The 24942-nt window shown below is 48.4% G+C and overlaps 1 protein-coding gene across 2 annotated transcripts in view; it reads right to left on the reverse strand.

Moving 5' to 3' along the window:
- itgb2 (integrin, beta 2) overlaps nt 1-24942 on the reverse strand; it is a 162793-nt gene that overhangs the window by 67950 nt on the left and 69901 nt on the right. For both annotated transcript variants that reach the window (XM_072482001.1, XM_072482007.1), the window contains 3 exons: nt 12905-13146; nt 9434-9592; nt 8572-8667 (listed from right to left, as the gene is read on the reverse strand). In XM_072482001.1, coding sequence (XP_072338102.1) covers nt 8572-8667; nt 9434-9592; nt 12905-13146 — 497 coding nt within the window. The remainder of the gene's footprint in view (nt 1-8571; nt 8668-9433; nt 9593-12904; nt 13147-24942) is intronic.

A 24942-nucleotide genomic window follows, 5' to 3' on the forward strand; every position in this document is an offset into this window, starting at 1 on the left:
TGTGACTTTACATGGCCTAGTTTATTACAGTGAAAACATTTGAAATTTTTCATGTCTCTTCCACCCTCCTGGATTTCTTTTTTAATCTGAGGTACACTCTCATTATTATCTCCCATCAGATCACCTTTACCTTTACCACTTGAGTATTTCTCATGTCCCCAGTTTCTATCCCTCACAGGCTGAAACTGATGTCGGAAACCAAGCTTTGATTTATGAACCAATTCATAATCATCTGCCATTTCTGCTGCTAATCTCGCAGTTTTAACCCTCTGCTCTTCCACATGAGTTCTCACTACGTGAGGAATTGCATTTTTTTCCTTTTTTTTTATTCTCCTCCTTTTTCACATTTTCTCCCACATTTACATCCATCAACAATAAACAATAGTCAGCAAGATATGTCAGTCCCCATAATAACAATGATCCTATCTACCCACCAACCCCCAAACTTCAACCCGCATGTTTACATAAACAAATGCAAAAAGGAATCAGGGATTATCCGTAGTCATCCTTAATCTTACACAGCTCCCCCCGCCACCCGCCCCCCCCCCCCCCCCCAACCCCAGGTCTCCAGCTCCTCCCGTCCACTGCCTCTTGTAAAACTCCTCCTCCCAACCTCGGTTCCTTCCCCCCAACTTTCCACCCCGGCTAGACCACTCGGACCATGTTCTGCCAGGCTCCGATGGCCGCAGCCCCTCCCCCACCTCACTCCCGTTCACTGGCCGGCTTAAACCGGCCAGCGTGGAGGCCCCCGCCTGGGTCCCTTTCCCACTTGCCCGGCCCAAAGAGGAAAGCACAAAGATCCCCTTTTAGCACACAAACCCTGCATATCCACCTACACCCCAAAGAACTCTCATTTCGAGTGAAAGTCCCGTCCCTTCCCTTGTCCAAATATATACCACATTGGCTCCTTAAATCTCTACACCCGCACGCAGTGATACAAAAAAGAAGAAAATACAGTCATGAGGTTACATCGGCACATGGCCATTCCTCAATTTGTCAGTTCTGCCACAGTCCTTCTGCTTTCGCAAACTCCTCCGCTGCTTCCGCCGTTCCAAAATAAAAGTCCCTGAGCTTGTAAGTCACCCTCAGCTGCGCTGGATATACAATGCCGCACCGCACCTTGCTAATGTACAGTGCCCTCTTCACCCGGTTGATGGCAGCCCGCCTCCTTGCCAGCTCCACCGTAATGTCCTGGTATACACGTATACCAGCTCCAGCCCACTGCACCACCCGCTTCTGCTTGGCCCAGCTCAGGACCTTCTCCTTCACCCTGTACCTACGGAAGCACAGAGTCACTGCCCTTGGCAGCTCACTCGCCTTTGGTACAGGCCTCCACGACCGATGAGCCCGATCCAGTTCATATCGGGAGGGATCCTCCCCCTCCTCCAATAATCTTGCCAGCATCGCGGCAAAGTACTCAGTCGGCTTCGGTCCTTCAACTCCTTCGGGCAGCCCCACAATCCTCAAATTCTGTCGCCTGGATCTGTTTTCCAGGTCTTCCATTTTTCCTCGCAGATCCTTGTTAGTATCCATCACCTTCCGCATCTCTTTCCCCATCGAGGCAAGTTGATCGCTGTGCTGCAATAACGACTCCTCCACTTCCTTCAGCGCCTCCCCTTGCTCTCGCACCTCCGCCACTGCGCTCGCCACCTCCGTCCTCACCGGGGAAACCGCCTCCTCCACCAGCACACTCAAAACCTCCCTCATCTCCTTCCTCACCGTCTCCATGCATTTCGCAATCTGCGCCAACTGCTTTTCAAATTCCGCAGCCATCACCTTAGTTATTTCTTCAGCCGTAAGCAGTGCGGCCTTCCCTGGTGCTCCAGCCTCCATTTTTCCTGGCGACCCCGTGGTGACCTTTCCACTCCCCGATGGACCTCCAGCTGTTTTTTTTCCGGCCGTTTTCTTGCTCACCCTCGACATTTTTCTTTGTTCCTTTTTTCCTCCTGTGTCTCCACTGTGCCTCCTCCGTGCCTTCTCCCTTCTTCTGCCACCTCCGCGGACCCTGGGACCGGGCTTAAAGCCCCGAAAATGCCGTTGCCGACCGGGAGCCCTCCATTGTGCGGCCGCCTCCCGCCCGCCGTCACCGGAAGTTGAGGAATTGAATTTTTAAACTCCTCCAATAGTATAATTTCTCTGAGAGCTTCATACGTTTGGTCTATTTTCAAAGCCCTTATCCATCTACAAAATTACTTTGTTTGAGCCTTTCAAACTCCATGTGTTTGACCAAATTCTTTCCTTAAATTTCTAAACCTTTGTCTGTTAGCTTCAGGCACTAGTTCATATGCACGTAAGATGGATTTTTTCACCTCCTCATACGACCCAGATACCTCCTCCGGTAGTGTTGCAAATACTTCACTAGCCCTACCTACCAGCTTTGTTTGAATCAGTAATACCCACATGTCCTGTGGCCATTCCATTTGTTTAGCTATCTTCTCAAATGAAATGAAAAAGGCTTCCACTTCCTTCTCATCAAACCTTGGCAATGCTTGGACATATTTAAATAGATCCCCACCAAGTCTTCGACTATGACGCTTTTTCTCACTATCCTCATCACTATCCTCCAACCGTACATTTCCCTTTACGTCTGCCAATTTTAACTGACTGTTATGTTTCAGAGCCATTTTCTGAAGTTCAAACTCTCTCTCTTTTTCCCTTTCCTTTCTATCTCTTTCCTTTTGTTCTGCTTGGGCTATTCTTTCTTTGTTTCTTTCTTCTCTCTCCTTTTCTTTTCCCCGATCTGTCTCTCATTGCATATTCAAGCTGCTTTAATTATTTTTCATGTTCAAGTTGCTTAATCTGCAACTGGATCTTTGCCATTTCCAATGAGTCAAACTGTATCTCAGGCAACTTTAAATGCTTAGCCATCGCCATAATTACCTCATCTTTTCGCATTTTGTCAGGTAATGTTAACTGCAATGTTTTTGCCAAATCTAACAGTCTGTTTTTAGTCTCTGTCCGTAAGGTACTGCGTGTGACTGTCTCCACCCCCAAAAACTTCAGAGCCTCTGAAAGAGCCATTGTCTAAAATACACTCCCTACTTAAACTAGAATACCACACCTGAAAAGCAACCACAATATGCTCACCCCTCACTGTCTTTACGTTTAAGCCAATTCAATAGATAGACTTTTATCCCGGACGAGCTCCCAATTTGTTATGGGCCAGGGTTTAGAGAACCCCAAAGTGTATCACGGAGTTCACCTGACCCACAACTTTTAATAGATTGTGGTATGGGGAGCACACGGCCCACTCTACAGGTGTGGTACAGCAGAAATGGAAAAGTATTTTTTTAAAGCAAAACAATATTTATTCTATGAACTCAAGTTAACCTTTTTAAAACATACAGTGAACATCATAGCAACCATCAATTCAAATATAATCCCCAAAGAATACACTAAGTAATCCTTAAGGTGTCCTTTTAACATCCATAAGACTTAAAAAAACAACTTTTAACAGAAGCACATCAGGTTAAAGTCACTACTGAGAGCAGTTATTAGTTTTAAATCACCAAAGGATCGATTTACAGTCTTTTGATTACAGAGAGAGAGACTAATACACCTTCTGGCTGTGACTGCAGCTATCCAGCTCTGAAAACGAAACTAAAACACACCCTGCAGCAAACAGCCTAAAACGAAAGTAAAAGCAGACAGACAGCCCAGCTCTACCCACTCTCTGACATCACTGGTAAAACACCCATTTCTTAAAGGTACATTTCTTTTTTTTAAAATGTTTTTATTCTCCATTTTTACATTTTACTTCAAAATTTACACCCCATACACAAACAGTAAACGGTAACAAATACAAAATCAATCCCCTTAACAATACCAATGATCCCATCCTCCCACCACCCCAAACAACGGCCCACCTGTCAATATATGAATGCAATAAAACAAACCCTCCCACGGTGGAAACAAAAAACAAAGGAAAAAAAAAAATGGAGTCCGGGACCGCCCATGGTCACCATTAACCTATAGAGTCCACTCCCCCTCACCCCCTACACTCAACGCCATCCAACCTCTGAAAGAGTACCATACATGATACCCAAGAGTTGTAGACACCCCCCCCCCCCCCCCCAGTCTCCAACTCCTCCCGTTCACAGCCTCTTGTAAAACTCCTCCCCCTTACCTCAGTTCCTTCCCCCCAACTTTCCACCCCAGCTAGACCACTCAGACCCTGTCCGCAGCCCCTCCCCCACCTCACTCCCGTTCACTGGCCGGCTTAAACCGGCCAGCGTGGAGGCCCCCGCCCGGGTCCCTTTCCCCCTTTCCCGGCCCTAGGAGAGCCCAGAAATCCCCTTTTAGCGCACAAACCCCGCATATCCACCTCCACCCCAAAGAGCCCTCATTTCGAGTGAAAGTCCCATCACTTCCCTTGTCCAAATATATACAACATTGGCTCCTTTAGCCCATACACAACAAAAAAGAAGAAAATACAGTCATGAGGTTACATCGGCACATGGCCGTTTCTCAATTTCTCAGTTCTGCCACAGTCCTTCTGCCTTCGTAAACTCCTCCGCTGCTTCCGCCGTTCCAAAATAAAAGTCCTTGAGCTTGTAAGTCACCCTCAGCTTCGCTGGATATACAATGCCGCACTGCACCTTGCTAATGTACAGTGCCCTCTTCACCCGGTTGAAGGCAGCCCCCCTCCTCGCCAGCTCCACCGTAAATACCTGGTCCACGTATACCAGCTCCAGCCCACTGCACCACCTGCTTCTGCTTGGCCCAGCACAGGACCTTCTCCTTCACACTGTATCTACGGATGCACAGAGTCACTGCCCTTGGTGGCTCACTCGCCTTTGGTACAGGCCTCCACGACCGATGAGCCCGATCCAGTTCATATCGGGAGGGATCCTCCCCCTCCCCCAATAGTTTCGCCAGCATCGCGGCAAAATACTCAGTCGGCCTCGGTCCTTCAACTCCTTCGGGCAGCCCCACGACCCTCAAATTCTGTCGCCTGGATCTGTTTTCCAGGTCTTCCATATTTCCTCGCAGATCCTTGTTAATGTTCATCACCTTCTGCATCTCCTTCCCCATCGAGGCAAGTTGATCACCGTGCTGCAATAACGTCTCCTCCACTTCCTTCAGCGCCTCCCCTTGCTCTCACACCTCCGCCACTGCGCTCGCCACCGTTGGCGTCACCGGGGATATCGCCTCTTCCACCAGCACACTCAAAACCTCTCTCACCTCCTTCCTCATTGTCTCCATGTATTTTGTAAACTGCCTTTCGAATTCCGCAGCCATCACCTTAGTTATTTCCTCAGCCGTAAGCAATGCGGCCTCCCCTGGTGCTCCAGCCTCCATTTTCCTTGGTGACCCCGCGGTGACCTTTCCACTCCCCGACGGACCTTCAGCTGTTTTTTTTACGGCCGTTTTTTTGCTCACCCTCGACATTTTCTTCACTGTGCCTTGTGCCTTCTCCCTGCTTTTGCCGCCTCCGTGGACCCTGGGACCGGGCTTAAAGCCCCGAAAATAGCGTTCCCGATCAGGAGCCTTCCATTGTGCGGCTGCCTCCTGCCCGCCGTCACCGGAAGTCTCCTTAAAGGTACATTTCTTAAACACCCATTTCTTAAAGATACTCTCACATGACAATAGTAAAACCCACCCCTCTCCTTCTCGCCCAACATATCATGTACCTCTGTCCAATCAGATAAATTCCTGGGAGATGCGTTTAAAAGGAGTGTGAAATTAGTTCAACTGTTTTGTTGCCCTGACCATTCACCTGGGAAGGAGCTGCGCTCCGAAAGCTAGTGAATCAAAAAAAACCTGTTGGACTTTAACCTGGTGTTGTCAGACTTCTTACTGTCCTCTGATTAAATCAGAGGGTGTGAGGGCTGACACAGGATTCCAGGATAGCACAATGACATATCAATTAATTATTGGGCCAATTGACACTGATGATCCTGGAGGCCCTGCAATTTAGTGGTGCCTCAGAGATTTGACAGGAACCACATGGCTTTCATATGCTCTCAGAAAGCCACCCTGCCTGGTTTTCCTGCAAGCTGCTGGGGAGGGTGGTTGCGTCCATCGATACTAAGCACTCTGTGTGACCAAAGGAGCCAGCATCGAGAAAGGGGGAGCAGCAAAAAGACAACTCCCTTTCCTTGCCTCCCCCCCGCTTACCCCTCACACACAACCGGTTCACAGAGGCAGTGCCACATTTAAAAGTGCAGCTGCCCTCACTGAGAAGCAATCTTTATCAGCCAGGTTTCTGACACACAATTCGTGGCGTTATATATTTGAGGAAAAAGTCTAAACCAAGCAGGGTTCTTTAGAGAGGTCAGGTATACTGTGGGAGAGGCCAGGCACCCTTTGGGGATTGTTAAGAGTAGACATTAATGTGCATAAAAAATGGATAAGGGTTGTGGGGATTTCAAGTCATTTAAACCTCTGCAGCCCGTGGCCCTAAGTTCACAGTGGGCTGTTAGCGGAATGTGCAGCTATACGGCTGCCTTGCCGGCTGCGGCAATGGTGTTCTGTGCCAGTCTATCCCGACCCCACAGCCCACCCCCATGGCCACCCCCTACTACTCCCCCTGGTTCTGGCAGAAGCTCCCGGCCAGCAGCACAACTGTCAGCAAACTATGGCCATGTTGGACACTTTCTGTACCCCCTCTCTCTCCCTCAGCAGCCATGACACCGGTTTCACGATTTTTAAAAGCACAAGTGAACCACGCCGTTGGAAACTCGGCCCATTAGAGACGGAGCATCACGGAGGACCCGGAGAATTCCGGGCCGGGCCCGCTAATGACATGTTTAGTGTATGCAGAGTGGAACACATTAATATTGATGCCGCTGTCGAGGCACTGCAGAATTGCGGTTTGGCGTGAAACCACCGCCCGCCACGTTTTCAACATCAAAATCAATTCTCTGCCCAATCACGTTTCCCGATTTTGCCATCGGCCAACGGAGAATCCTGCCCTGGTCTTTACATTTCTTGAAAAAAAAGCGTTCAGTCGAGGACAATCGGCACCTGCAACTTCATGAGCTGTTTGTTGACATTATTCTGAGGGTTAACATTATGGGATAGGTGCTGCTTGACAGCTTCCACAAACTATCATTAACACAGCGGAGGCCGGGGGGAGGGGTTGAGCAAGATGCTGTAAGTTCACGGTTTAATTGGCAACTCTAAGTGGTTTAAAATTGATTCACTCTCTTTGGTGTGCGGTTCTGAATACAAATGCTTGTTTTATATGGGTTTAAGTAGTTGGAAGGTTTTAAATGTATTGAATGGAGTTTTAATTGATGAAGATGTTTCTTTAAAATAATGAAGTCTTTAATAGATTTAATTTCATCTCAGCATGGTTCCAGACTTCTGCCCTATGGTGCATACTGGGTAAGTTGGCATGGAGAGTGCAAGAACACAGGGTGGTAAGTGGGGGCAGGAGCTGGCACTAAGTTGGCAGAAGGGCTATAAAGGGTCATGGGCATGAATAGAGGGCATAGGTTGACATGGAAAGTAAGAGAGGCCATGGGGGTGATTAGAAGAGCATAGGTTGGCATGGATGTGGCATGGGGAGTGTGAGTGATTGAGGGGGTGTAAGGGGTGAGGGAAGGCTGCTTTTGTTTTACTGGCTTCGATACAACCAGGGCCATGTCCCAGAGCACAAAGGCGAGCATGTTAACCAGCCCACCTGGGCACCTGTCAGCCCCTGTGCCCTCTGGCTGCCTCTACATTGTTTTCACGGTCACCTCGTCTGACTCCAGGTAGCACATGCCCGCCCACTCCTCTCCCCCGACCAGACCAGAAATCTAGATGCTCGGGGGACTTTCTCCAAAACTGGGGCAAAAATTCAGCCCAGTGTCCAATTCTGGTCACCGCACTACCAGAAGAACATGAAGGCTTTGGAGAGAGTACAGGAAAGGTTTACCAAGATGTTGCCTGGTATGAGGAGAGAGTGAATAAGCTGGGATTGTTCTCGCAAGAGAAACGGAGGCTGTGGGGGCGACTTGATAGAAGTTTATAAAATTATTAGGGGTATAGATAGGGTGAACAGTTGGAGGCTTTTTCCCAGAGGGAAAATGACAATTACAAGGGGGCACAAGTTCAAGGTGAGGGAGGAAAGGTTCAGTGGAGATGTGCGGGGGAATGTTTTTTACACAGAGGGTAGTGATGGCCTGGAATGCACTGCCAAGTGAGGTGGTTGAGGCAGATACGTTAGCGACCTGTAAGACTTATCTGGATAGGCACATTGACAGACAGGGTATGGAAGGATACAGGTGGTTGGTCTAGATAGGACACGTGATCAGCACAGGCTTGGAGGGTCTGTTCCTGTGCTGTATTGTTCTTTGTTAAACTGTAAAAAGTCAATTGTGCATGATTGAATTCATTTCACATGGCAAGGCTGAAATTTTGTAAATGATTACCTGGTAAGGGTATTATTCCTTGAATGATTAGCAGAGAGCCATTCTTTTATAAATGGTTGTTTGCCAAATTGATCCACTTCTGTGAAATCATGTGCAGAGTAAGATAGTTCTATATTTGGTTTGCTCGTTCTTTGACTACTTGCCTGACACGTTGGCCTTGTTTTGAGAATAGCTGTCAGGCATGTTGACATGAACCATAAATGATTACCTGGTATACTGGCATTATTTTTCTTGTGACTGCAAATATGGGTTGAATATTATTTTCAGCCAACTTTGAAGCCAATTCAGCAACAGAGGGATAGTCCTGGCCAAGAAACAACAGAAAGAAGATACAATGTTCCATCAATCCAGATACATTAACAGCAATTTCTCCAGTACCTGTCTGGGCAACACTGAGGCCATTATTGGGATAAAATAATGTTACACAAGAGATGCTGGAATAGTTGTTCAACTTCACATTCAGGCACAGACCCTAATTTGCAGATCATCAGGTATTCAGCATGTGGTGTGGTGGGGAACTTATAGGTTGTGGTGTTCCCACGTGTTTGCTGCCCCTGTCCTTCAAGAAGTTAGCGATTGTAGGTTTAGAAGGTGTTGTCAAATGAGCCTTGGCAAGTTGCTACAGTGCATCCTGTAAGTGGTGCACACTGCTGCCACTGTGGTGAAGGGAGTGAAGATTTGAACCTTTCTTCCCATACCCCATTCGCCCCCCATGGTCACACAGTAAGGTAAGGTAAAGTCGCCATTGTCCCAGATGACCATAGGCTGCTTTCCCCTTTGAGGGGGAGAGCTGACAGGTGGTGATTTAACCTGAGGATCACCACACCTCAGGCGAGAGGCAAGGTTGAGAAGGCGAGGCCTTCATAAGGATGAGAGAAGTGGTGACTGTGGGAATAGTGCCAAAAGCAGATGTACTTGGCACAAAGAAAGGAAAGGCAGATGAACACAAACACCGACAGCTGTCTCAATCTTGGCAGGGTAGTTTCCAGATGGGAATATTTAGGCCACACCCTTGTGTTGAGCAAGACGATTATGTTCACACCAACAACCAATAGGAAAGTTGTACTCACATATTTAGTGTTATCTTCATAAATGCCCATTTTATTAAGATGGCATCGGCCATCATTTGGGGTCAGGATCGCTCCAAGTTTCCCATCCCCAGCAAAATGAAATCCATCGTCGGAAGTGTACACAAGAAGTCGTGTGACATTACGCCACCCTATCGCCTCCTGTGAGGAACAACATTGCTAGTTTTAGGCTGATGTACAGGGAATATACAAGGCTATAGTTTTTGTCACATCTTTCAAAGAGTTTTTGAATTTTGCTGAATTACTTGAAAACAATTTCCAGAATCAATATTTTGCTTTTAAACATTACCACTGTGCAACCTTTAGCTCAGACCAACGCACTAATTCAGAGAAAGGCACAGGGTGAGAGATCTTCCATCTCCCCGTGGATCTACTAGTGAAGAAATTCCGACTGGTGTGTCCACCTTGCCGCCATCTCCCTTCCTTGTTTCCCAATAGTGCCCCCCAGTGGCTGAACAAAATATCGCTGACCATGTGGCTGCATGGCAACTTCCATTTTCCACAATTGAACACTGGATTCAGAGTTCACCTGGTAATCCATGATGTCAAAGATTCTACAGCTGGTCGAGGGGCTTTGGGGGTTGTTTGGAAGAGGGATTTAACCCAAACTACGAAGGGAGATTGGTTAAACTGGGGTTGTTTTCCTTAGAGCAGAGAAGGCTGAGGGGGGATCTGATTGAGGTGTACAAAATTATGAAAGACAGAGATAGGGTCGATAGGAAGAAACCTTTCCCCCCCCCCAGCGGAGGGGTCAATAACCAAGGGGCGTAGATTTATGGTGATGCACAGGAGCTTTAGAATGGATTTGAGAAAAACCTTTTTCACACAGAGGGTGATGGGAATCTGGACTTGCTGCCTGAAAAGGTGGTAGAGGCGGGAAACCTCACAACATTTAAGAAGCATTTAGATGAGCACTTGAAACAGCGTAGCATACAAGGCTATGGACCAATGACTGGAAAATGGAATCAGAATAGCTAGGTGCTCGATGGGCAGCACAGACACAATGGGCAGGATTCTCTCAGCCCAGGGCCGGGCCGGAGAATCCTCGCCACCGGGCCACGCCGCCCCGACGCCGGCACGCGATTCGCCGCTGAGCGGAGAATCGGCGCCATTGGCACCGGCGTGTTTGGCGCAGCGTTGACTGTGGGCCGCTCTATGCGGTGGGCCGAGTGGCCGTCGTGGAAATGCTGAGTCCCAGCGCTGTTCTAACCTGCCCTCAGCCAGCGGGAACTCGGCGTGGAAGGGTCGGGTGGCGGCCTGTGGGGGGGGGGGGGGGGGGGGGGGGCAGCGGGGCACCGACCCCGGGGGGGGGGCCTCTGTTGCGGCCTGTCCCGCGTTCGGGGCCCACCGATTGGCGGGCGGGCCTCTCTGGCTGGGGGCCTCCTTTCCTACGCGCCAGCCCCTGTAGTCCTGCGCCATGTTGCGTCCGGGCCGGCACGTTGAAGGAGGCCACTGCGCATGCGCGGATCTCGCGGCGCCCAGTTCGCGCCGGGATCGGCAGCTGGAGCAGCGCGAACCGCTCCAGCTACGTGCTGGCCCCCTGTAGGGGCCAGAATTAGTCCTGGCAGCGGCCCGTTCACGCCGTCGTAAAACACGATGGCATTTACGACGGTCTGGACACTCTGCCGTGGGATGGGAGAACCCCGCCCAATGTGCTGAAGGACCTCTTTCTGTGCTTTAAATCTCTATGACTTTGTGTACCACTAGAGTGCATTATATAAAAGCAACATGTTGTTAACAATATGCAGATTCACAAGGAAATGGAAATGAAAACCTTGACAACTATTAAAAGTAGATTTCAGTTCAATTTATTTTTTGTCTTTAAAATCCAGGGTAGGAAGCAGGATTGTCGTAACTATGTCAAGAAGTAGTGGGTTGGTCCACTCCGTGAGTTAGTTGTGTTGGCAATATTTTTAAATGTATTCTTTCATGGGATGTGGGCTTTGCTGGCGAGGCCAGCATTTACTACTCATTCCTTATTGCCTTTGGGAAGGAGGTGGTGAGCTAGTTTCTTGAACCGCTGTGATGTAGGTACACCCACTGTGCTGTCAAGGACGGAGTTCCAGGATTTTGCCCCAGTGACAGTGAAGGAACGGCGATATATTTCCAAGTCAGGGTGGTGAGTGACTTGGGAGGGGAACTTGCAGGTGGTGGTGTTCCCAAGTATCTGCTGCCCTTTTCCTTGTACATGTTAGCGGTCATGGGACTGGAAGGTGCACGAGGATGGGAGCAGGATTAGACGACTTCAGTTACATAGAGAGGTGAGAGGAGCTGGGATTGTTCTCCTTAGACCAGCGAGAGTTAAGGGGAGATTTAGTAAAGGTGTCCAAAGTCCTGAGGATTTTGAGAGAGTGAATTAGAAACAAAACTGTTTATACTGACAGAAGGGCAAACAGATGGTACAGATGTGAGATAATATCGAAGATGCTGTCAAAGAACAAAGAACAAAGAACAAAGAAATGTACAGCACAGGAACAGGCCCTTCGGCCCTCCAAGCCCGTGCCGACCATACTGCCCGACTAAACTACAATCTCCTACACTTCCTGGGTCCGTATCCTTCTATTCCCATCCTATTCATATATTTGTCAAGATGCCCCTTAAATGTCCCTATCGTCCCTGCCTCCACTACCTCCTCCGGTAGTGAGTTCCAGGCACCCACTACCCTCTGCGTAAAAAACTTGCCTCGTACATCTACTCTAAACTTTGCTCCTCTCACCTTAAACCTATGCCCCCTAGTAATTGACCCCTCTACCCTGGGGAAAAGCCTCTGACTATCCACTCTGTCTATGCCCCTCATAATTTTGTATACCTCTATCAGGTCGCCCCTCAACCTCCTTCGTTCCAGTGAGAACAAACCGAGTTTATTCAATCGCTCCTCATAGCTTATGCCCTCCATACCAGGCAACATTCTGGTAAATCTCTTCTGCACCCTCTCTAAAGCCTCCACATCCTTCTGGTAGTGTGGCGACCAGAATTGAACACTATACTCCAAGTGTGGCCTAACTAAGGTTCTATACAGCTGCAACATGACTTGCCAATTCTTATACTCAATGCCCCGGCCAATGAAGGCAAGCATGCCGTATGCCTTCTTGACTACCTTCTCCACCTGTGTAGCCCCTTTCAGTGATCTGTGGACCTGTACTCCTAGATCTCTTTGACTTTCAATACTCTTGAGGGTTCTTCCATTCACTGTATATTCCCTACCTGCATTAGCCCTTCCAAAATGCATTACCTCACATTTGTCCAGGTTAAACTCCATCTGCCATCTCTCCGCCCAAGTCTCCAGACAATCTAAATCCTGCTGTATCCTCAGACAGTCCTCATCAAAAGGCAGAAAACTGACTGGGGAAGTTGATGAATATGCAAGACTTGATCTTCTGCACTGCTCAGTCGACAATGTGTGTATGTAAGGTAAACTCGTCACTAAAATGAGCTTGTAAAATACAGCCTAACCTCACACACTGCTGCCTGCATCATGGCATCCAGCCCTGCCTCTGGAGGATCCAGATTTCCAGAAATGGATTGCTTGCCGACTTCTGTAGTGAATAGTTTAGCGTCGTCTGTTAGCTTGAGGACGTGCCGAAAATCGAAAGGAGGCTGACAGGCCTCGGTTTTGTCGGGACATGGATTTTTCATCTTCTCCGGATGCGTATTGACAAACGGCAGCACTGTCTTGTCAACAAAGGAACCAAATCCTGCAAGGGGGAACAAAAATAGGTCATCATTTGGCCGAGTTACAAATCATACTGAGCCTCGACGGCAACTGTTAGTTGACAACTCAGCTGTGAGGGTGCTGAGTACATGTGATGAGGAGCAGTCACCCCAAACATTCCCCCCTCAATCTGTGAATGCTGAAACCTGTTAGGCAGAATTTTACAGCACAAGCAGGCCATTCGGCCCAACTGGCTTACACCAGTCATTAGGATCCACACAGTCCTCCACCCACCTGCATTAGCTAACCTTATCAACATATCCTTTTATTCCTTTCCACCTCAGGTACTTGCATAAGAAATAAGAGAAGAGGCCACTCGGCCCCTCGAGCCTGCTTCACCATTTAATAAGATCATGGCTGAATGGATTGTGGCCTCAACTCCACATTCCCGCCTGCCCTTCCAGAATCCTCGACTACCTCATCAATCAAATATCCATCTAACTCAGTCTTGAATATATTGATTGAACCAGCTTCCACTGCTCGCTGGGGAAGAGAATTCCAAACACTCACGGCCCTCAGTGAGAAGGAATTCTTCCTCATCTCTGTCTTAAAAGAGACCCCCCTCCCCCACGCCGGAATTCTCCATTTCCAAAACTGTGTTGATGCCGGGACTGAATCAGTGGTGTTCTACGACAGCAAAATTGGTACCATTCCCAGAGCAATTCATCAACCATTAATGGGCTAGCACCAGCGTCATGTCGAACACGATCGACTCCAATGAGAAACAATGTTGGATACGCCGGAGTCAGGATTGTCACTCGAAAGGCTGACAAGCTGCAGCCGCATAGACACATTACAATCCCCCCCATTACACTCATCCCAGCCAACAAGATGCCACTGGTTGCGCCGGAGCACGCCCATCTCATTGATGGGTCAACTGAGGCCGGAAGATACCTAGGGGGTGGCCTGGGGTGGGGAGTGGCCTCGGGGACCTATGGCACAAAGTTCACAGTGGCCAGTCAGCGGCGTGTGCAGCCGCATGGCTGCCTTGCAGGCTGTGACAATGGTGCTCTGTGCCCACCCACCTGGCCCATCTCCTCACCAAACCCTGCTACTCCCCCCGGCCCTGGCAGAAGCCCCTTGGCCAGCGGCACGACTGTCAGCACATTGTAGCGATGTTGGACACTTTCTGTATCCCCTTCTCTCTCCATCATTAGCCATGGTCCAGTTTGCCGACTTTTGAAACCACAAGTGAAACACGCTGTCGGTAATTCCTCCCGGTGGAGCATCGCAGAGGCCCCGGAGAATACCGGGTCAGGCCCACTAATAATATGCTGACGGTGTTCACTGTACGTGCGGAGTAGAATGCATTGACATTACTGTCGAGGCACCGGAGCATGGCATTCCCACGGGTGCTCGGCGGCGGCTACGATTTTGGCCTCACAACCAATTCTCATGCCAATTGCTGTTCGCGATTTCAGAGTCAGCCGACGGAGAATCCCACCCCCATTATTTTGAAATTGTGCCTCCTAATTCTACATTCCCCCATAAGTACTGGTTTCACGCAAAATAAGGACATGGTAGATTAAAACAAACTTTATTACGATCACAGTATTGAAATATCTTCAACATCACACAAGACAATAGCTTACAATTACCCCTTAAACAATGCTAATCAATACAGTGACACAATAGCTCTTAACTGCTACCTTTATTCCCACTCAAACAACAAACCCATCTCAGATCCCAATCCACTTTTAAATACAATTAACACTCAGGAATACTTGCTGTACAGATATGTCTTTTTTGAAACAAATTTAGAGTACCCAATTATTTTTTTCCCCAAATTGTGGGGGTGAAACCAATCAGACACGGGGAGAAGGTGCAAACTCCACACTGACAGTGACTCGGGGGCGGGATCGAACCTGGGTCCTCAGCGCCGTAAGCAGACAGATATGTCTTTTGAGACTGTTTGCAAAGATAAACATGAACCCTGTCAGAATAATACAGAACCTCTGGCTGTATTTCTTCAGAGACTTTCTCAGCACACCTTCCTCCGTCAGACTAACTCTGAACTTCACCTGAACCTCAACACCTGACTACTTCAGCCCTTGGCTCCTCCCATTAACTACATGATCCCACTAAACTGAACACAATGTCTCCAATTAACTACTTCAGAGAGAACCCTCTTAATTTACCCAAACTTTTACGATGCCTTAATTGCACCTCTGGCTCCAAAAAGCCTAGCTGCCTTGCAAACCAGGATTTTTAAAACTCTATTTCAGCAGTCATACACCCACTAACCGAGGCTTTTAACCCTTACAGCACCAAAAACATGCAATACAATATATCTGAAATTCCTACATTCATCACACCAGTTTGCCCTCAAATTCACCCTCTGTCATTTGCCCCAGCTGTTCCCAATGGTAGCATTCTCCACAGTCTCATCTCCACTCTCTGAATGAAGATGTTTCTCCTGGCTTCCTCATTGGATTCATTCGTTTAAGCAGGCCTGTTGCTATGATTGAGAGTCTCAGCCAATCGGGAACAGACGTTTACTCCTGGCTCCGTGCCAAACCTCATATATGCGGAGGCCATGTTGCCAGGGGGGTTATGCCACTGGGCGAGTAGTACAAAGGCCTCCGGCTATTGCTCTGGAAAAAAGGGTTCTAATCCCACCATGGCAGCTGGTGGAATTTAAATTAAAGAATAAATCTGGAATTCAAAGTTAGCCTCAGTAATGGTGACCACGAAGCCATTGTTAATTGCTATAAAAACCCACCTGGTTAACTAATGTCCTTTAGGGAGGGAGATCTGCCATCCTTACCTGGTCTGGCCTACATGTGAATCAAGAACCACAGCAATGTGGTTGGCTCTTAACTGCCCCTCTGAAATGGTTGAGCGAAACACTCAGCTCCAGGGCAATTAGGGATGTGGGTGGGAATGATCGGGAAATTTGCAGATGACACAAAAGTTTGCAGTGTAGTTGATGGTGAAGAGGATAGCTGTTGTCTCCAGAATGATAGCAATGGTTTAGGGAGTGCATTTAAGGAGGGCAAACAAAGCCAGGCAATGCTCAATAAATGGGAAAACAGGGTGTCTGGGAAGTGAGAGCCTTGGAGTGCATGTCCACAGGTCCCTTAAGGTGGCAGGACGGGTGGATAAGGTGGTAAAGAAAGCATATGGAATGATTTCCTGTATTGGGTGAGGTACTGAATACAAAAGCAGGGGTGTAATGCTGGAACTGTATAAAATGCTGGTTAGGACACTACAATCCTGGTCACCACATTACAGGAAGGACATGATTGCTCTGGAGAGAGTGCAGAGAAGATTTACAAAAATGTCAGGGATTGGAAATTGCCGATATGAGGAAAGGTTGGATCGGCTAGGGTTGTTTTCTTTAGAACAGAGGAGACTAAGGGGTGACCTAACTGAAATGTACAAAGTTATGAGGGGACCAGAACCAGATAGTGTAGAAAGGAAAGACCCGTTTCCCCTAATTGAGGGGTCAGTTATCAGGGGGCATATATTTAAGGTGATTGATAGAACAATTAGAGGGGACATGAGGAAGATCTTTTCCACGCAGAATGCGGTGGGAGTCCGGAATTCACTGCTTGAATTGATGGTTGAGTCTGAATTGCTCAACTCATTTATAAGGTTCTGGAAGGCGGGTAGAGTGCAGTCGGTCAAAATGGTGGTCCTTCCGAGGTGTCTGTTTGTGTTTCAGTGCCTTCCCATCGTGATCACTAAGGCCTTATTTAAGAGAGTAGGCAGGAGTATTATGGGGTTTGTGTGGGTGAATAAGACCCCGAGAGTAAGGAGAGGGTTCCTGGAACGCAGTAGGGACCGAGGAGGGTTGGCGCTGCCAAACCTGGGGAGCTACTACTGGGCAGCAAATGTGGCGATGATCCGCAAGTGGGTTATGGAGGGAGAGGGGGCGGCATGGAAGAGGATGGAGATGGCGTCCTGTAAAGGAACGAGCCTGGGGGCGTTGGTGACGGCACCGCTGCCACTCTCGCCGACAAAGTATACCACGAGCCCGGTGGTGGCGGCAACGCTAAGGATCTGGGGCCAGTGGAGACGGCACCGGGGTGCAATGGGATCATCGGTGTGGTCCCCGATCAGGGGTAACCACCGGTTTGTCCCGGGGAAGATGGACGGGGGGTTCCAGAGCTGGCATTGGGCGGGGATTGGAAGAATGGGGGACCTGTTCATCGACGGGACGTTTGCGAGCCTAGGGGCACTGGAGGAGATGTTCGAGTTACCCCCGGGAAATGCCTTTAGATATATGCATGTGAGGGCTTTTGTGAGGCGACAGGTGAGGGAATTCCCGTTGCTCCCGGCACAAGAAGTTCAAGATAGGGTGATCTCGGGTGTATGGGTCGGGGAGGGCAAGGTGTCAGAAATACACCAGGAGTTGAAAGAAGAGGGGGAAGCACTGGTAAAAGAGTTGAAGGGTAAATGGGAGGAGGAGCTGGGGGAGGAGATCGAGGAAGGTCTGTGGGCTGATGCCCTAGGTAGGGTTAATTCCTCCTCCTCGTGTGCCAGGCTCAGCCTGATGCAATTTAAGGTGGTCCACAGAGCGCAATTAACGGGGGCGAGGTTGAGTAGGTTCTTTGGGGTAGAGGACAGATGTGGAAGGTGCTCAGGGAGCCCAGCGAACCATGTCCATATGTTTTGATCATGCCCGGCACTGGAGGGGTTCTGGAGAGGTGTGGCGGGAGCAATATCTCAGGTGGTGAAAGTCCGGGCCAAGCCAAGCTGGGGGCTAGCAATATTTGGAGTAGTGGACGAACCGGGAGTGCAGGAGGCGAAAGAGGCCGGCATTCTGGCCTTTGCGTCCCTAGTAGCCCGGCGAAGGATCTTGCTAATGTGGAAGGAGGCGAAGCCCCCCAGCCTGGAGGCCTGGATAAATGATATGGCTGGGTTCATAAAGTTGGAGAGGATTAAGTTTGCCTTGAGAGGGTCTGTGCAGGGGTTCTACAGGCGGTGGCAACCGTTCCTAGACTATCTCACGGAGCGTTAGAGGAAGGTCGGTCAGCAGCAGCAGCAACCTTTGGTGGGGGGGGGGGGGGGGGGGGGGGTGTGGAGGGGACGTCCTGGGAGCGGGGGAGGGGGGGGGGAAAGGGGGGACTGCCTGGGAGGGTGGATGAGCAAGAGATAACATGAACGGTTGGGGAAACTGGCACGTACGGGTGAGGGCCAGTGTACAAAGCTGTGTAAATATATCATTTTGCCATGTATATATCTTGCTCTGTGCGATTTCTCGGGTTTTTTTTGTTCCGAGGGGGGGTGGCTATTGTCTGTAAGGGAGAAAAATTGTGTTAAAAAACTTTAATAAATATATATTTTTTTAAAAATAAAAGGTTCTGGGTTTGCATCTGAAGTGCTCTAACCTGCAAGAGTACAGACCAGGAGCTGGAAAGTGGGATTAAAATGAATGGCTTGTTTTGTCCGGTGCAGACATGATGGGCTGAATGGCCTCTTTCTGTGGTAACCTTTCTATGGTTCTACGGTTGTATCGATGGGTGACGAATGCTGACCTTGCCAGTGGCACCCACATCCCATGAAAGACTACATTTTAAAAAAAACTGCCCTGGGCTTCCTTACTCACCACTGCAGCATTAGGTTGTGATTTGCTGAAAAAAATTAGCTAGCTTTCCTTTCAAATTTGAGGGGGAGGGAAAGTTTCAATCTTCACATTGGCCGGATTTAACAGCCCCACCTGTCCTGGGATCTTCTGGTCCAGCTGACTTAATTGGCCGGTTCGTTGCATCCACCCCAGTGGGGCCAGAAGATGCCACCCACCGTTTCCTGACTAAACGATTGGGGCCATAACTGAACGCACACTGCACCTGTGACCTGAACACGCTCATTGTTTGCTGTTAATTCCACACGGATTTGAGTAATTAGAATAAATAGGTGTTTTATGCTCGGTATCTAGGCAAGTGGACAGTATTCCATTACAGTCCTGACTTGTACCTTGTAGATGGCAGATAGGCTTTGGGGAGGCAGGAGGTGAGTTACTCCCTGCAGAATTCCCACCCTCTGACCTGCTCTTGTAGCCACAGTATTTATGCGACTGGTCCAATTTAGTTTTTGATCAATGGTAACACTCAGGATGTTTAAATGGGGGATTCAGTGAAGGTAATGCCACTGAATGTCAAGGACCAATGGTTAGATTCTTTCTGGTTGGCAATGGTCATTACCTGGCATTTGTTACAACACCCTGGGCTCGGGCGCCGTCAATTCCAGAGTCGCAAACAATTGAATTAACCAATAATTCTTTCACAAATATCCAAAGTCACTGGCCCTTGGCTGCCCAATAATTGCAGTCATCAAGTTTGTAAATTTAAACACAATTACTTTTTATTAATAACAAGAGCTACAATTCGAATGACATATATTGACTGGGATGTAAAGAGTTAACAAGTTAATGATAATACTTCTTACCACTAGAGGGAACCACAGAACAGTCACATATATATCATGTGATGTCTGGGATTCTGGGAGTCATGGAGAGAGCTGGATAAGATAGTGAGGCATGAAAGAGAGAGAGAGAGAGCAGTTGTACTTGAAAGTCTGCTCGTTAGAGATAGCATAGTTTAATAGAGAAACCTTCTACTTTAGGAATGTGATTGAATCTTCATTAGTAGTGTAATAATATTATAGTTTTGTTCATTAATGTAGCTTTGTGTTCTTTATTCAACACGACACATCTGAGCCATCCAGGTAAAGCAGAATAGAGAACACAACAACAATGAAATATGCAGCAAATACAATAGGTAAACTATTAACTAATTCCTAATACCCCACTTTAACTTGCCCCGCACCCTCTATACACACACGCACACACAAGACAAACAAACAGAGGGGAAGAGAGGGGTGAATAATAATAAGTAAAAGAAAAAATCGAGTCTTGGCCAGGATTCTCCAACCCTGCACCGGGTCGGAGAACCCGGAGGGAGGCGCGAATCCCGCCCCGAGGCCGGCTTCCCTATTCTCCGGTGCCATTTTTCGGGCGCCGGCTGGAGCTGCGGGAACCACCCCAACGCCGACCTAGCCCCCTAGAAAGTGGAGAATTCCTCACTTTCGGGGGCCGTTGACGCCAGAGTCGTTGGCGCCAGTTTTCACGCCGGCATGGGGACATAGCCCCATTATTGGAGAATCCCACCCGACATTTCAGATGGTTGTTTCTAGCACACTGTCCTTCACACCAGGCTTTCAGGTCGAGGTTTCTGCTTACCAGTCTGTAATGCTTTTCACTGTAGACTCATTCAGGTTTCTGCAGTTCAGAAATACAACAGCTCGCAACATTTCTGGAGGAAACACAACAGAGAAAGAGCACGTCCTTTTCTCTGTGTCCAGGTCTCAATAATGCTTTTGTTAGGTCTCTGGTAATCATCCCACTCAGGCAGGATCTAATCACCACCTGTTACCGGGCAGAATACGGCCATTGGCCAATTCTTTGACCCACCAGTCAACCAATCGAATTCCACCCCACCTCTCGGGTGCCACAGAGTCTGACTTTTGCTGTCCAAAGCTAGCACCATATACTATGTTGCAACTTCTAAAATCCCTCATTCTCTCTTCTGCATGACTTGAAGATACTTGTCCATTAAGCATTCAAGGATCAAAAATGATAGCGGCAAAAATAAAGAAAGGGGAAATATGCCATCAACAGGAAGGCCCCTTACACACTTGTGTGACAAATAGTACTTGTCACTTGTCAGCCCAAGCGTGTATATTGTCCAAGTCTTGCTGCATTTGGACTTGGATTGTTTCAGTATCTGAGGAGTCGCGAAATTTACTGAACATTGTGCAATTATCAGCGAACATTCCCTACATCTAGAACATAGAACATAGAACGATACGGCGCAGTACAGGCCCTTCGGCCCACGATGTTGCACCGACATGGGAAGTCAAAAAACAAAAGTCATCTAACCTACACTATGCCATTATCATCCACATGCTTATCCAATAAACTTTTAAATGCCCTCAATGTTGGCGAGTTCACTACTGTTGCAGGTAGGGCATTCCACGGCCTCACCACTCTTTGCGTAAAGAACCTACCTCTGACCTCTGTCCTATATCTATTACCTCTCAGTTTAAGGCTATGTTCCCTCGTGCTAGCCATTTCCATCCGCGGGAGAAGGCTCTCACTGTCCACCCTATCTAACCCCCTGATCATTTTGTATGCCTCCATTAAGTCTCCTCTTAACCTTCTTCTCTCTAACGAAAACAACCTCAAGTCCATCAGCCTTTCTTCATAAGATTTTCCCACCATACCAGGCAACATTCTGGTAAATCTCCTCTGCACCCGCTCCAAAGCTTCCACGTTCTTCCTATAATGCGGTGACCAGAACTGTACGCAATACTCCAAATGCGGCCGTACCAGAGTTCTGTACAGCTGCAACATGACCTCCCGACTCCGGAACTCAATCCCTCTACCAATAAAGGCCAACACTCCTTAGGCCTTCTTCACAACCCTATCAACCTGGGTGGCAACTTTCAGGGATCTATGTACATGGACACCTAGATCCCTCTGCTCATCCACACTTCCAAGAACTTTACCATTAGCCAAATATTCCGCATTCCTGTTATTCCTTCCAAAGTGAATCACCTCACACTTCTCTACATTAAACTCCATTTGCCACCTCTCAGCCCAGCTCTGCAGCTTATCTATGTCCCTCTGTAACCTGCTACATCCTTCCGCACTGTCGACAACACCACCGACTTTAGTGTCGTCTGCAAATTTACTCACCCACCCTTCTGCGCCCTCCTCTAGGTCATTGATAAAAATGACAAACAGCAACGGCCCCAGAACAGATCCTTGTGTTACGCCACTTGTAACTGAACTCCATTCTGAACATTTCCCATCAACCACCACCCTCTGTCTTCTTTCAGCTAGCCAATTTCTGATCCACATCTCTAAATCACCCACAATCCCCAGCCTCCGTATTTTCTGCAATAGCCTACCGTGGGGAACCTTATCAAACGCTTTACTGAAATCCATATACACCACATCAACTGCTCTACCCTCGTCTACCTGTTCAGTCACCTTCTCAAAGAACTCGATAAGGTTTGTGAGGCATGACCTACCCTTCACAAAGCCATGCTGACTATCCCTAATCATATTATTCCTATCTAGATGATTATAAATCTTGTCTCTTATTATCCCCTCCAAGACTTTACGCACAACAGATGTGAGGCTCACCGGTCTATAGTTGCCGGGGTTGTCTCTACTCCCCTTCTTGAACAAAGGGACCACATTTGCTATCCTCCAGTCCTCTGGCACTATTCCTGTAGCCAATGATGACATAAAAATCAAAGCCACAGGCCCAGCAATCTCTTCACTGGCTTCCCAGAGAATCCTAGGATAAATCTCATCAGGCCCCGGGGACTTATCTATTTTCAGCCTGTCCAGAATTGCCAACACCTCTTCCCTACGTACCTCAATGCCATCTATTCTAATAGCCTGGGTCTCAGCATTCTCCTCCACAACATTCTCTTTTTCCTGAGTGAATACTGACGAAAAATATTCATTTAGTATCTCGCCTATCTCTTCAGACTCCACACACAACTTCCCATCCCTGTCCTTGACTGGCCCTACTCTTACCCTAGTCATTCTTTTATTCCTGACATACCTATAGAAAGCTTTTGGGTTTTCCTTGATCCTACCTGCCAAATACTTCTCATGTCCCCTCCTTGCTCGTCTTAGCTCTCTCTTTAGATCCTTCCTCGCTACCTTGTAACTATCAAGCGCCCCAACTGAAACTTCACTCCTCATCTTCACACAGACCTCCTTCTTCCTCTTAACAAGAGATTCCACTTCTTTGATAAACCACGGTTCCCTCGCTCGTCGCCTTCCTCCCTGCCTGACCGGTATGTACTTATCAAGAACACGCAGTAGCTGTTCCTTAAACAAGCTCCACATATCCAGTGTGCCCAACACTTGCAGCCTACTTCTCCAACCTATCCCCCCAAGTCATGTCTATTGGCATCATAATTGCCCTTCCCCCAGCTATAACTCTTGCCCTGCGGGGTATACTTATCCCTTTCCATCACTAACGTAAACGTCACCGAATTGTGGTCATTGTCCCCAAAGTGCTCACCTACCTCCAAATCTAACACCTGGCCTGGTTCATTACCCAAAACCAAATCCAATGTGGCCTCTCCTCTTGTTGGCCTGTCAACATATTGTGTCAGGAAACCCTCCTGCACACGGGCAGCATGGTAGCCTTGTGGATAGCACAATTGCTTCACAGCTCCAGGTTCGATTCCGGCTTGGGTCACTGTCTGTGCGGAGTCTGCACATCCTCCCCGTGTGTGCGTGGGTTTCCTCCGGGTGCTCCGGTTTCCTCCCACAGTCCAAAGATGTGCAGGTTAGGTGGATTGGCCATGATAAATTGCCCTTAGTGTCCAAAATTGCCCTTAGTGTTGGGTGGGGTTATGGGGATAGGGTGGCGGTGTTGACATTGGGTAGGGTGCTCTTTCCAAGAGCCGGTGCAGACTCAATGGGCGAATGGCCTCCTTCTGCACTGTAAATTCTATGATAATCTATGATAATCTATGACACATTGTACAAAAAATGACCCATCTAATGTACTCGAACAATATCTTTTCCAGTCAATATTTGGAAAGTTAAAGTCTCCCATAATAACTACCCTGTTACTTTCGCTCTTATCCAGAATCATCTTCGCCATCCTTTCCTCTACATCCCTAGAACTATTTGGAGGCCTATAGAAAACTCCCAACAGGGTGACCTCTCCTTTCCTGTTTCTAACATCAGCCCATACTACCTCGGAAGAAGAGTCCCCATCTAGCATCCTCTCCGCCACCGTAATACTGCTCTTGACTAGCAGCGCCACACCTCCCCCTCTTTTGCCTCCTTCTCTGAGCTTACTAAAACACCTAAACCCCAGAACCTCCAACAACCATTCCTGTCCCTGCTCTATCCATGTCTCCGAAATGGTCACAACATCGAAGTCCCAGGTACCAACCCATGCTGCCAGTTCCCCTACCTTATTACGTATACTCCTGGCATTGAAGTAGACACACTTCAAACCACCTACCTGAACACTGGCCCCCTCCTGCAAAGTCAATTCTGTGCTCCTGACCTCTATACTCATACCCTAAAACTCCAATCCAGGTTCCCATGCCCCTGCTGTATTAGTTTAAACCCCCCCAAAGAGCACTAACAAATCTCCCCCCCCAGGATATTTGTGCCCCTCAGGTTCAGATGTAGACCATCCTGTCTGTAGAGGTCCCACCTTCCCCAGAAAGAGCCCTAGTTATCCAGAAATCTGAATCCCTCCCGCCTGCACCATCCCTGTAGCCACGTGTTTAATTGCTTTCTCTCCCTATTCCTCATCTCATTATCACGTGGCACGGGCAAAAACCCAGAGATAACAACTCTGTTTGTTCTCGTTCTGAGCTTCCATCCTAGCTCCCTGAAAGCCTGCCTGACATCCTTGTCCCCTTTCCTACCTATGTCGTTAGTGCCAATGTGGACCATGACTTGGGGCTGCTCCCCCTCCCCCTTAAGGACCCGGAAAACATGATCCGAGACATCACGTACCCTTGCACCTGGGAGGCAACATACCAAACGTGAGTCTCTCTCGCTCCCACAAAATCTGCTATCTGTGCCCCTGACTATCGAGTCCCCAATTACTAATGCTCTGCTCCTCTCCCCCCTTCCCTTCTGAGCAACAGGGACAGACTCCGTGCCAGAGGCCCGTACCCCATGGCTTACCCCTGGTAAGTCCCCCCCCCCCCACCCCCCCCCACAAGTATCCAAAGCGGTATACTTGTTACTCAGGGGAACGACCGCAGGGGA

Source organism: Scyliorhinus torazame, chromosome 2 (genome assembly GCF_047496885.1).
Source record: "Scyliorhinus torazame isolate Kashiwa2021f chromosome 2, sScyTor2.1, whole genome shotgun sequence".
Classification (NCBI taxonomy): domain Eukaryota; kingdom Metazoa; phylum Chordata; class Chondrichthyes; order Carcharhiniformes; family Scyliorhinidae; genus Scyliorhinus; species Scyliorhinus torazame.